The following is a 14,930-nucleotide window of genomic DNA, read 5'->3' as shown; positions in this document are numbered from 1 at the left end:
GCCAAAAAACAACCACACCATTGAGGGTTAAATGCACTTGGTCGCAGCTTGTGCTGGCGCACCACAAGACACAAAATGGCCGCCGATCACCCCAGAAAAATGTGACTGACAAACGGTCTGTGCAGCCTAAAAACAGTGAGCAATTGAGGATCAGCAGCTCAATGATCCACAGCTGCAGATCGATCAGTTAATCAAGTCCTTTGGAGGAGTTAATCTGCCTAATCTCGCCCTACTGTCGCAGCCGCAACCTCTCCCTACGCTAATCAGAGCAGAGTGACGGGCGGCGCTATGTGACTCCAGCTTAAATAGAGGCTGGGTCACATGGTGCTCTGGCCAATCACAGCCATGCCAATAGTAGGCATGGCTGTGATGGCCTCTTGGGGCAAGTAGTATGACGCTTGTTTATTGGCTGCTTTGCAGCCTTTCAAAAAGCGCCAAGAAAGCGTCACAAAAGCGCGAAGAAAGCGACGAACACCGAACCCGAACCCGGACTTTTACGAAAATGTCCGGGTTCGGGTCCGTGTCACGGACACCCCAAAATTCGGTACGAACCCGAACTATACAGTTCGAGTTCGCTCATCCCTAATCCTGTACATTATTAGACTCCAGAGAGGCACTCACTATTCTGCTGGTTGGAGTCACTGTGTACATTACATTACTTATCCTGTACTGATCCTAAATTACATCCTGTATTATACTCCAGAGCTGCAATCACTATTCTTCTAGTGCAGTCACTGTGTACATACATTACTTATCCTGTACTGATCCTGAGTTACATCCTGTATTATATTCCAGAGCTGCATTCACTATTCTTCTAGTGCAGTCACTGTGTACATACATTACTTATCCTGTACTGATCCTGAGTTTCATCCTGTATTATACTCCAGAGCTGCACTCACTATTCTGCTTGTGAAGTCACTGTGTACATATATTACTTATCCTGTACTGATCCTGTGTTACATCCCGTATAATACTCCAGAGCTGCACTCGCTATTCTGCTGATGCAGTCACTGTGTACAAACATTACTTATCCTGTACTGATCCTGAGTTACATCCTGTATTATACTCCAGAGCTGCACTCACTATTCTGCTGGTGAAGTCACTGTGTACATACATTACATTACTTATCCTGTACTGATCCTGAGTTACATCCTGTATTATACTACAGAGCTGCGCTCACTATTCTGCTGGTGCAGTCACTGTGTACATACATTACTTATCCTGTACTGATCCTGTGTTACATCCCGTATAATACTCCAGAGCTGCACTCGCTATATTGCTGATGCAGTCACTGTGTACGAACATTACTTATCCTGTACTGATCCTGAGTTACATCCTGTATTATACTCCAGAGCTGCACTCACTATTCTGCTGGTGAAGTCACTGTGTACATACATTACATTACTTATCCTGTACTGATCCTGAGTTACATCCTGTATTATACTCCAGAGCTGCGCTCACTATTCTGCTGGTGCAGTCACTGTGTACATACATTACTTATCCTGTACTGATCCTGAGTAACATCCTGTATTATACTCCAGAGCTGCGCTCACTATTCTGCTGGTGCAGTCACTGTGCACATACATTACATTACTTATCCTGTACTGATCCTGAGTTACATCCTGTATTATACTCCAGAGCTGCACTCACTATTCTGCTGCTGCAGTCACTGTGCACATACATTACTTATCCTGTACTGATCCTGAGTTACATCCTGTATTATACTCCAGAGCTGCACTCACTATTCTGCTGGAGGAGTCACTGTGTACATACATTACTTATCCTGTACTGATCCTGAGTTACATCCTGTATTATACTGCAGAGCTGCAGTCACTATTCTGCTGGTGCAGTCACTGTGTACATACATTACTTATCCTGTACTGATCCTGACTTACATCCTGTATTATACCCCAGAGCTGCACTCACTATTCTGCTGGTGCAGACACTGTGTACATACATTACTTATCCAGTACTGATCCTCAGTTACATCCTGTATTATACTCCAGAGCTGCACTCACTATTCTGCTTGTGAAGTCACTGTGTACATATATTACTTATCCTGTACTGATCCCGAGTTATATCCTGTATTATACTCCAGAGCTGCACTCACTATTCTGCTGGTGCAGTCACTGTGTACATACATTACTTATCCTGTACTGATCCTGTGTTACATCCCGTATAATACTCCAGAGCTGCACTCATTATTCTGCTGGTGGAGTCACTGTGTACATACATTAATTATCCTGTACTGATCCTGTGTTACATCCTGTATTATACTCCAGAGCTGCACTCACTATTCTGCTGGTGGAGTCACTGTGTACATACATTACTTATCCTGTACTGATCCTGAACTGCACTCACTATTCTGGACTTATCTTAGTACATGACTACAACCTCCACTCTATTTATTGTACAAATACCTGAATTCTATTAATTGAAACATTTTAATTCGATGTGGAAACTCAAATCAATAGAAAACTAAACAGAAATCGATCGTCAGTCGCTATAAATATTTTAGCAGTTACGTCTTATAAATAATGAAGCAATTTTAATCTGACTTGTGTGATCTATTTGTGGCCTCTTCATCACGAGTGGCGTTGTTATTAGTGAGACTACAACCCCCTCCCTCCTCCCTCGCGGCTTATCCCAGTCCCTGTTTTTATGTATGGCATCAGGGCGTTCTTCATCCCTCCTCGCCGCAGTTTCATTAGCCGGAGTCTACCTGCTCATTTTCCATCCCTGGATACATTTACATGCTAATCGAGCATTGCGACCAGAGAAAATTATAACAAACTTCCCCGGTTTTTTAAGGGTTTCAGTTCTTTATGTGGCGCATTTCCTGAGTTGAATAACATCCAGGATCTTGTTGTTCTAATTAGGCATAAATATCTCCCCCTGAGGGAGAACACCGCATCTCATTTCCCGAGGCCCCTCAGAATTATTGTCACAGCTCCTACACCTGCATGTATGGCAGGAATATAGATTCCTTCACGCTGGTTTTATTACCCAGGATGCTGGGAACTGCTCATACACTGAAGAAATATGATAGATAGGAGATAGATAGATAGATAGATATTAGATAGATGAGAGGAGACAGCCACATCTGGGTAAGGATAGCCCGCTCCATCCTCACCTCTCTGGCTGACGTCTACCTCTGTGCAGCATACATAGCTCCACCAGAGTCTCCATACTTCAATCCCAACAGCTTTGATATCCTACAGAGGGAAGCCGCCCATTTCCAGGCCCTGGGCAATGTTCTCATCTTTGGAGACCTCAATGCAAGAGCAGGGAGGCAGAGAGACTACCTGACAACTGACGGAAATGTCTATATATTCGGAGCAGACACAGACTGTGACAGCTCAGTGCACACCGAGAGGAACAGCTATGACAGCACAGTAATAAATGTGGCAGAACATTGCTGAACTTATGTCGAAGCCTCGGACTTCATATTCTCAATGGCCGCACCAAGGGAGACTCTCTTGGTAGATATACCCTAAACTCCCATGTAGGCAACAGTGTGGTAGACTATGCCATCACAGATATGGACCCCAAAAATGTTAGTGGCTTCATAGTCACCCCACAGACACACCTGTCAGACCACAACTAACTGCTCCTATACATAAAATCCACAAGTAAACTACCGGCACAAACATCTCAGCAGACCGGCCTCTTTAACCTACCTCCATCTTTTAAATGGTCCAAGATGTCAGCCCCAAAGTATATGGAGACCATAAACAGCGAAGAGATCCAGGAGATGCTCCATAACTTCTATAGGAAAGTGTATGAGCTGAATCCAGAAGGAGTAAATCTCGCAGTAAGGGACTTTAATAATATACTTTGCTCCATGGCGGAAATGTCTGACCTCAAAAGATGCAACAGAAGGCCAAAAAAGCAACAACCCAACAGTTGGTTCGACCGGGAGTGTAAAGATATAAGGAAGGCGCTAAGAATTGCCTCAAATAGGAAACACCAAGATCCGAACAACCCCAGTCTGAGGGAAGCCTACAACAACATACAAAGGCAATACAAAAATACCCTCAGATAGAAAAAGCAAGGCAACATCTCAACCAAGCTCCTCCAACTCCAAGATGCTCTCCAGGACAACTGCTTCTGGGAACTATGGAAGCAGATGGACAAAACCAGCAAGAACACCAACCTCCACATCCAAAACGGCAACATCTGGCTCCAGTACTTCAAGGATCTGTACAAAGCCATCTCGAGGGAGGACCAAAGCCCAGAACAAAAATAAATCACGAAAAAGCTGAAGGATATGGAGGAAAAAATCTAAGATTTCCAAAACCCTCTAGACACACCGATCACACTGCAGGAGATAACAGAGAGGATCTCAATGATAAAGAGTAAAAAAGCCAGCGGCCCAGATGGGATCCTTCCAGAAATGATCAAATACAGCCCGCCAGGTATCCAGGTCGCATTAGTAAAACTCTACAATGTTGTGCTGAGTGCCGGCTACTTCCCCCAGAGCTGGAACCAAGGCATCATCACCCCCATACACAAGAGCGGAGACAGGTACGACCCAGCCAACTATCGAGGGATATGTGTCAGCAGCAACCTGGGAAAATCCTCAGCAGTATCCTGAATAAGAGGATCCTCAGCTTCCTCACCCAGCACAACATCCTTAGCAGAAGCCAAGCAGGCTTCATACCAAACCACCGCACCACGGACCACATCTACACCCTGCGGAGCCTCATCAAGAGCCATGTCCACAATACAAGCAGGGAAAGATCTATGCCTGCTTTGTGGACTTTAAGAAGGACTTAGTGTGGCATCCTGGCCTATTCCTGAAACTTCTTGAAAGCGGAATAGGAGGAAAAACATATGATGTCATCAGAAGTTCCTACGCAGAGAACAGATGTAGCGTGAAGGTAAATGGGAGGAGAACGGCTTATTATCAGGCAGAAGCCGAGGAGTCAGACAGGGCTGCAGCCTCAGTCCAACCCTGTTTGACATCTACATCAATGAGCTGGCGGCGGCTCTGGAGTCCTCCACAGCACCTGGTCTCACCCTCCATGACACTGAGGTGAAATTTCTCCTTTATGCAGATGATCTTCTGCTACTATCGCCAACTGAGAAAGGTCTCCAAGATAACCTGAAACTCCTGGAGAAGTTCAGTAACACGTGGGCACTGCCCATCAATCCAAAGAAAACCAACTTCATGGTGTTCCAGAAAAGAAACTGAAAAGCAGCCGGGCGTGCTCCCTTCCTGCTAAACAACTGTCCACTGTCAGAAACCGACAGCTACACCTACCTGGGCCTAGAAATCAGCCAATCAGGGAGTTTTAAGAAAGCCATGGAAAGACAAGGCGAGCAAAACCTTCTATGCCATCAGAAGGCGTCTGTATCACCCTAAAGCACCAGTGATCGTCTGGCTTAAAATCCTTGACACCATCATCTCCCCAATCCTCCTGTATGGCAGCGAAGTCTGGGGCCCAGACACATACCCAGACGGGGCAAAGTGGGACTCTGGGCCAACAGAACTATTCCACCTAGAACTCTCCAAACACTTTCTCCAGGTCCACAGAAGCACCTCAAATAGCGCCTGTCGAGCAGAACTGGGCAGATTCCCACTCTACTTTGCTGTACAGAAGAGGGTGCTATCATTTAGAGCCCATATTCATAGCAGCAGTCCCAGCTCCTACCATCACAAAGCCTTTGCTACACTAAGAAGCCCCAGAAAAACAAAGCACCCTGCAACAAGTCACCCAAACCCAGCCTGCCCAAGCCACCAACCAATACAGCCTGGCAAAGGGGGAAATCCAGAGGACGATACACAAGTATAAAGAGGAGTATATTAGCGTCTGGTGGAACGACATAAGAACATCCCAGAAGCTGACAGTATACCAGAGCCTGCAGAGGGGGTACAAACTGGCCCCATATCTGGAGAAACTCCCCAATCTAAAAGACCGACAGATCCTGAGCCGGTACAGACTGAGCGCCCACAGCCTGCTCATTGAATCCGGGCGTCATCGACAGAGGTACATGCCCAGGGAAAGCAGAGCGACCAGGAGACCGTGGAGGATGAGGCTCATTTCCTGCTGCGGTGCCCCAAATACTCAGCAGTGAGGGAGACTAACTTCAGGAGACTGTCTGATCTCTGCCCAGACTTCATCTCCCTGGAGGAGGAAGAGAGACTCTCCATACTGCTGGGGAAGAGGAGAACACAGCGGCCACAGCAGCACAATATATTACTGCCTGCCATAGACTGAGAGGAGCCTGATATACCATGGACTCCTATATCCCCACCCTGAATGTGTCCCTATGCTCATTCCCTACCCCTACCCAATAATTTACCAATTCCTTTGGCAATGCTAATATTTAGTCCTGCCAAAAAGGACGAATTTGAATTTGATGGCGAGATAGATATGAGATAGATAGATAGATAGATAGATAGATAGATAGATATGAGATAGATGATAGATATGAGATAGATAGATAGATAGATAGATAGATAGATAGATAGATAGATAGATATGAGATAGATAGATAGGAGATAAACATTATTTGGGGGTATTTTTGTACACATTATAAGGAGAATAATTACTACTGGGTGACTATGGGGAACATGATTACTAGTATGGGCACAATAGGGGCATTTCTACTATTGAGAGTACTGTTAACACTAGGTACTCTGGCAGAGAATTATTTTGATTGTTGGAACTTTGGGGAGCATTATTACAGTGGGGGGCACCCCAGAGTATCAGCTTAGGACAATTATTTTTGGGGGATGTTATGTTTACACTATTATTGTCAGGGGCACTATTTTCTGGGCGCAGTTATTTTTAGGGTACTGCATGCCAATAATTATTGTAGAACACTATCTGTGTGGTACTAGTATTATCAGGGGGACTGTTTATGCAGTATAATATTGGGGAGCACAGTGGGCACAGTACTGGGGTTGCAGGATGGCGTTTTCAGAAGGTGGGAGGATGTCTGTTAATAAACAGCAGAGAGAAGAGATGGCTGCAAGAAATCATCATGGCGGTCTGGTCTGAATGGAGAAGATAAGGGAAGAGAATGTCTACATCAGAGGAGACGTCACTGGATGTAATGGGAATGTGGTGTATGTTTTGTAGCTCTGTATGTAATGTTTCCTAAGTACATATGTCTTTAGCAGTAGGACGGGAGGGAAGGGGTTAGGTTAACAATTTGGCATGGGGGGGATTCCATTTTCACCTCAGGCAGCAGAAAGGATAGGTGCACCCCTGCCCCTTGCCATAAAGCACTGAAGGACTGACCATGACCGCACTATTGAATTCTTGCTCCCTGCCAGTGCCATCCCTACACTATACACGCAGCATTTGGCACAGGCTGCCTAGAATGGACGGGCAGGGCCGCAGGGCATGCAACAGTCTTGAAAAAAGTGCAAATCTGGTGAGGACTGCGCAATATGGAAGACAGCCCGGGCCAAGTGATTCCACAAATGCAGGTAAGCTGCCTGCAGAGCATGGAGCTTGTGTGCAGAGGGACGCAGGGGTGGTCTGCAGTGTGAGTGGGGTATCCAGTTCCACATTGTGGTCCAGGCATCTGTCTGTCTTTGTCTGCATGTACTGTTCTGCCTGTGCTCGACATGTGTCCTGTATCTAGGTTTGCACGGGTTACTGACTATGTGGCTCGTCTGTGTTCTGGTACTTTTTGTCTGCACAGTGTCCATGTTGCAGATTTGTTTGGGTTCCTGTTTTGTTACGTGCCTGGACTGCTGCTGTCCTACACCAGCGTTTGTTGCCTTCCAGGATTTGGCCAAGTGTACTGGGACCATTCCCGGAGGCAGTGGTCTGGTTGCTCCCCTGCAGTGAAGATCAGATCTCTGTATAGGTGTTAAAGGGTGAAAATCAGGGGAGCACCGGAATAATGCCCTTAGGGTTTGGCCCTAAGTCAAACCGGTCACTTGGCCCAGTGGTTCTTCATCTGCCAATGCTCCCTACCTGTTTGTCCAGGATTATGTCAGTTGTGTTTGGTGAGTACTTCTTAAGTATTGAGTATTCCTTTAGTTCTCTGGTCTGTTTGTCTGTTTTCTGTACGCTCATGGTACGTTCTGGGGTTCTCTCAACCCCCTAGAACATGACAGTGATGATAATGTAAAGTGCTGCAGAATTTGTAGATGTGGAATTTTAAATAAGTATTACAAATACTGTAGATACATGAGAAAGAGATATTTCAAAATAAAACACAGCTCCAGGTTGATGGGTGCTATTGCTCCTGGACTTAAGGTCAATGTTCTGCTGAGTATAATTAAAAAAATTAGGCAGCGCTCCATAGATAGACATGAGATCGATAGATAGATAGATAGATAGATAGATAGAACCTAACCTAGATCTAAACACTATAAAGTTGGTGTAAAAAGTGACATCATCGGGCAGGAGCAATGATGTCATCTACTCAGTCCCGGGCTCCATATTCACCTCTGACTATCCGCAATGACTTTACATTTACACTACAATTTGGGCGCTAAGTATTCTGCTCTGATCCCATCACACAGGAAAGAGGTGACAGAACTGATAGAAGGCAGGCGATTAGCTGCAGTTCAGGTACACCTCAGATCTCAGAGGAGCGTCTGGAGGAGAAGGTGATGAATGGCACATCCTTCTCATCTCTATACTCCTCCGCCAGTTCTAAGACGTCCTTCGCACTCACATCTCCATCTACTTCAATTTAATAACTTCTTGAATCTGAATCTGTAACTTGTAAAGTTCACACTCAGCAGATTCCAATCAAAACCCTTCCCTTTGGTCTTCAGTATTTTTTGGAAATGTGTAGAACCCTCATGATGGCAAAGAGCTGATGGGGCTACTACTCCACTTTACTTTGGGGTCACACCCAATGACATCCTAAAGATACAGTATTTTCATGGTAACCCCTAGACCAGACTGTCCAATTGTGCTGTCTTCTCCATGCCTGTCCTGTCTGAGCCTTTGGGACAAGAAGCAATGGAGGCCCCTGCCAGCTGCTCACCTCTCTCCCTCTACATTAGTCAAGCCAAACAAGCGTGTTAACTACCAAATTGGTATCAGCTATACTATGTCCATGGCTTACTGTAAAATGTTCTTATTATTAGATCAGACTCAATCTAGAAGGTGCAGAGAAAGCAGCCATACCCAGGACCCGGTGGTGCCCGAGGGTCCCAAAAGTCACCATGCCACACCTCAAGACCCCAGTATTCTAAATGGCACCATCTGCAGATTTTGCATTTGAGTCTAGGAGTTATATCTCTATTTTTCTCTAATTATGACTCTATGTGTTAAATCACAGTGAACATCTTGATAAATATTGACGTATACAGTAGTGACTAGGTGGAGAGATGTGTGAACAAGTCCTAAGGCTGGTTTTAGACCTACTGCTGTAGTGTAGCATCTGTATTTGAGCCGCGAGAGCTGCAGCCCCCGGCGTTCTACAGAATGCAACTTAGACCCCCATAGGGTAGTTTGATGATCCAAGTTTGGTTCAGTAGAGCTGAGACAAGGTGTCGGTCTACACACACAATACCGAGGTTAACATGCAACTGGACTACAGAAATTTGTAACCAGCAGTAGCTTGTTCCAGAAGATTCTCACATCTATTGCAAGAGGAAGAAAAGTTCCCTCAATAGGGAGCCAATGAAGGTCACCATACACATAATGATAATTTCCAAAAACTTCTATATATTGTCCTATGTATTGGCATTTATATTGTCAGATGCATTGTCCTGTGTATAGTTCTGTACATCGATTTGTGTATTGTCCTATGTATAGTCCTGTACATTGTCTTGTGTACTGTCCTATATAGTATCCTGTGCACAGTCCTGTGCTATCCTGTGCATGGCCCTGTGCATTGTCCTATGCATGGCCCTGTGTATTATCATGTGCATTGTCCTATTTACTGTCCTGTGCATGGTCCTATGTGTTGTATTGTGCATAGTTCTGTGCATTGCCCTATTTATGGTCCTGTGCATGGTCCCATAAGTTGTCCTGAGTATCATTCTGTGCATTGCATTGTGCATTGTCCTGTGTCTTATCCTGTTTATAGTTACATTGTGCATTCTCCTGGGTGTTGTCCTGTATATTGCCCTTTTTATTGTACTATTCAGTGTTCTGTGTATTGTGCTGTTTATTGTTCTGTGTACTGTCCAATATACTGTCCGGTAAATTGCACTTTTTATTGTTCTGTGCCTTGTTCTGTTTATTGTCTTTTGCATTGCCCTGTTTGCAGTTCTGTGCATTATCCTGTTTGTTATCCTATTTATTGTCCTGTGCCTTGTCCTGGGCATTGCCCTTTTGTTATCCTGTGTATTGTCCTGTGCCTTGTCCTGTGTACTGTTCTATGAATCGCACTGTTTGCAGTTCTGTGCATTGTCCTGTTTGTTATCCTATGTATCGTCCTGTGTATTGTCCTGTGCCTTGTCCTGGGCATTGCCATGTTGTTATCCTGTGTATTGTCCTGTGTACTGTTCTATGAATCGCACTGTTTGCAGTTCTGTGCATTGTCCTGTTTGTTATCCTATGTATCGTCCTGTGTATTGTCCTGTGCCTTGTCCTGGGCATTGCCATGTTGTTATCCTGTGTATTGTCCTGTGCCTTGTCCTGGGCATTGCCATGTTGTTATCCTGTGTATTGTCCTGTGCACTACTTTGTTGCTGGTCTTGTTGAAGGGATATTGGAGCCATGTGTGTAATATTCTGTCCATTCTAAGGGACATTGCATCAACCCTCTATTATCATCCCAGGACATCTGTAATATAAGTCGTTACCTTCTTCTTGTTGGTGGGGCTCACATAGAGATAGCTGAGGACGGTTTTCAGCCCCACCTTTTCATTAAACTTTTCATAGGTTGTTCCATAATCTGTTGACCTGGAAAATAGAAACATTTCTGTTAAGGGGGTGAGAAACAATAGTAATAAACTTGTATCTTCATCTACATACAGGGAGAGGTTTACACTAGTGTCACAGTATAGAAAACCTATGCTATATACACCAAATAGCCATAAGATTACATATTAACACTTCTTTTATCTATCTAATTATCTATCTATCTAAAACAAAAATTTGGCAGCACTACATCCAACTTGAACAAAAAAGGGAGCACGCCCAAGAGGACTAGGCTATTGCCCAATACACAAAGTAGCAAAAAGGCAGCACTCCAAAATCAGTAAAAAATAAAGAAAATGCTTTTATTCACCCATGTGGATACACAATGTTTTGGCTCAACACTAGGGCTTTCTCAAGCCTTGAGAAAGGCTCTAGTGTTGAGCCGAAACGTCGCATGTTGAAGAGGGGATTTTTGCTTCTTGGAAAATGGAGATTTATGTATATCTCCGTTTTCCATCCCTTCTATTCTATTCCTAGCATGTTGCCCTTGTTTCTCATACAACCCGATTATTCTGTGTATAATTACACCTCTTCCAGTCCTTCATATACCCCAGGAGCAACACACAACCCTCGCAGATACTTATATATAAAAATAGTTTACTGATAACATAGAGATGACAAAGCAATGGACATTATACATAGAGATACAGATAACCCAATACATAGAGTACACCACCACACACAGCCACCTCCGTTCCTGCCCACCGTGGATGCTAAGCAAATGTGGCTAATAATGTGTATGTATATACAGTATATCCAGAGTCAACCAATATACAGTCTACTGGATCTACTCTTCTAACCAATTCACATCCAGTACCTGACCATTAGTACATGTACATATAGAGACTCCTGCATAAACAGCATACACTCACCTAAAGAATTATTAGGAACACCATACTAATACGGTGTTGGACCCCCTTTTGCCTTCAGAACTGCCTTAATTCTACGTGGCATTGATTCCACAAGGTGCTGATAGCATTCTATAGAAATGTTGGCCCATATTGATAGGATAGCATCTTGCAGTTGATGGAGATTTGAGGGATGCACATCCAGGGCACGAAGCTCCCGTTCCACCACATCCCAAAGATGCTCTATTGGGTTGAGATCTGGTGACTGTGGGGGCCATTTTAGTACAGTGAACTCATTGTCATGTTGAAATGATTCGAGCTTTGTGACATGGTGCATTATCCTGCTGGAAGTAGCCATCAGAGGATGGGTACATGGTGGTCATGAAGAGATGGACATAGTCAGAAACAATGCTCAGGTAGCCCGTGGCATTTAAACGATGGCCAATTGGCACTAAGGGGCCTAAAGTGTGCTCAGAAAACATCCCCCACACCATTACACCACCACCAGCCTGCACAGTGGTAACAAGGCATGATGGATACATGTTCTCATTCTGTTTACGCCAAATTCGGACTCTACCATTTGAATGTCTCAACAGAAATCGAGACTCATCAGACCAGGCAACATTTTTCCAGTCTTCAACAGTCCAATTTTGGTGAGCTCGTGCAAATTGTAGCCTCTTTTTCCTATTTGTAGTGGAGATGAGTGGTACCCGGTGGGGTCTTCTGCTGTTGTAGCCCACCCTTCTTTACCATTCTGACATTCAGTTTGGAGTTCAGGAGATTGTCTTGACCAGGACCACAACCCTACATGCATTGAAGCAACTGCCATGTGATTGGTTGACTAGACAATCGCATTAATGAGAAATAGAACAGGTGTTCCTAATAATTCTTTAGGTGAGTGTATATAATCTATTGGTAATACAATTGCTGACTGCAAATATCTATATGTACACATATAAAGTCTGCTGGGATATTCTACTTATATACATACCCACATACGCACACATATAACTTAGCTTGCTTCTGAAGTGCTCTTGGTCCAGTGGGTGGCAGGAAGAGAGAGACCCAGCCTCACTCCCAACTTTCACCTATATCTTGCTGTGTCCCAGCCCCCCACCATAGACTCCACTCTGTGACCACCCAAATATCTTCCCCATCTCTTGGTCAAGAGGATGTTGTTCAACTTAGATATGCTAACAAGGGACACAATGCTACTGGCCATACTGAATGGGTGAATACCACTGGGTCCAATTATTGGGCATATTTGTGTGGTCATCAGGATGAGGTTCTGGCTGAAAGCCATATTTCCCTTAACACATATCCACATTGGTGAATAAATGCATTTTCTTCATTTTTTTACTGATTTTGGAGGGCTGCCTTTTTGATACTTTGTGTATCTATCTGTTTATCTATCTATCTATCTACTTCATCTATCTGTTTATCTATCTATCTACTTATCTATCTTTCTGTCTGTCTGTTTATCTATCTATCTCATATTTATGTTATTTCTTTCTATCTGTCTTATATCTATATATCTCATTATATATATATATATATATATATCTCTATCTTTTATCTATTTATATAGATAAATATGCGTATAATGTCAGATCCTATCTAGGTTTCCAGCCTCTGCTCATTCTGTCCTAGTCAACACAGTGAAGCTGACAGGTGGGATAAGTCTGAGTCAATTGTAATCACCCTAATAGACAGTCTGAAAGCTGGAATATTTCAAGATGTCTTTTATGTGGATAGCAGCATAAAAAATAAGAAAAGCACCACCAAGAAAACTAAAATGTATGAAATACCTTGATTACACAGCACAACATTTTCTTATAAAATATCTCAATTAAAATGACTGGAAAGAAACTGATGCCGACAACTTTACAGTTGGAATCCCACCCCCATATAGATAGCAGGGCTCCTTCATTGCAGTCCCGTCACAGACCGGCCACGTGGGAATGAGCTGTTCCACCAGACGTTGCTCCTTATTCTGCTGATCTGTGAGGAGCCCATGAACGGTAATCCCTATCCATGGAGTATCTCAGCATAAAAAAGTAAAAGATAGTTTGGTCCCATAAAGGGGTTAAATGTACTTTTGTCAGTTGTGTAATAAGTCGCTACAATAAAAGCTGATGTCCAGAGTATGAAGCTGCGCACCCCTCTTTCCCCTCTCACTTCTCTACCCACAAAGGAAGGCACTTTTTAAGCTTTTCTTATCTGATGGTATTGTGTTTAAAGAAATGAATCTCCTGTTAGTTCTGTCTCAGTCACAAATTCAATGTGGCCCTGGGGGGGCGACTGACACATTAATAGGAAAACCGCGGCCTGACTTTCAGGCGATAAGAAGAGAGTAAGAACCGACCGTCACTTCTGTTAGTCTTCACTTATCTGATTTCCTCGGCTTCCGGGAAGACATCTTGGGAATTATTAATCAAAGGCATTTGTTGCACGTCTGAGAATGTTACTTAAGATTACACCGGCTACAAACATACTGGTGAAGCTGAGAGGATTGGGGGGGGGGGGGGGGCGACTCGGGGAAGGGAATCGAGGGAATATTATTTGTTTTGATCCTATTTCATCTTAAAGGCTTAAGATTAAGTGAAATAGCGAAACCTCCAGAATACGTAGGAGACGCCAGGGGCTGTATTTATGGCAGCTATACCCTTGTAATGCCATAGCCTGGCATATCTGCCATGTACAGTGCAGTAAAATTACACTTTCCCATCATCCACCTATTAGCTAAATGCGTTTTCACATTTGCAAGCTTTTACAGCCAATGAGACGCGATTGAAGCAAATGTCTGAGGCGAACGTACTGCGAGTGTATGAAATATTCATAGACTACTTTATTTCCAGGATGAAGAAATCATGTAAATATGTCACCCGTCAGCAAAAATAATAATAAAATCGAATATCGTCTGAAATAAAATTAAAAAAGGAAGAATTTGAGTCAACGCCTGATGACAAAGGAGAAATCAGAGAGGCTTCAGAAGAAAAAACACAAAGATTGCGGCAGCTGCAGATACAATGAATGTGTGGGGCCGGGGTGATACATTGTAATACGATACAACTGTCAAGCACCTATTAGGGAGGGGCATAGGACAAACCACACCTCCTACTTAAAGGGCACCTGTCAGCAGATTTGTACCTGTGACACTGGCTGACGTGTTACATGTGCACTTAGCAGCTGACGACATCTGTGTTGGTCCCATGTTCATATGTGCC

General features: G+C 43.9%; 1 protein-coding gene across 1 annotated transcript in view; it reads right to left on the bottom strand.

Annotated features, from left to right (window-relative positions):
- The window catches only part of LOC122942243 (VPS10 domain-containing receptor SorCS3-like), a 466,943-nt gene that overhangs the window by 388,166 nt on the left and 63,847 nt on the right, over nucleotides 1-14,930 (bottom strand). Inside the window, 1 exon segment of the mRNA XM_044299746.1 lies at nucleotides 10,734-10,837. Coding sequence (XP_044155681.1) covers nucleotides 10,734-10,837 — 104 coding nt within the window.

The sequence above is a fragment of the Bufo gargarizans genome, chromosome 6 (assembly GCF_014858855.1).
Source record: "Bufo gargarizans isolate SCDJY-AF-19 chromosome 6, ASM1485885v1, whole genome shotgun sequence".
NCBI lineage: Eukaryota > Metazoa > Chordata > Amphibia > Anura > Bufonidae > Bufo > Bufo gargarizans.
This window is presented reverse-complemented; position numbering and strand designations above follow the sequence as displayed.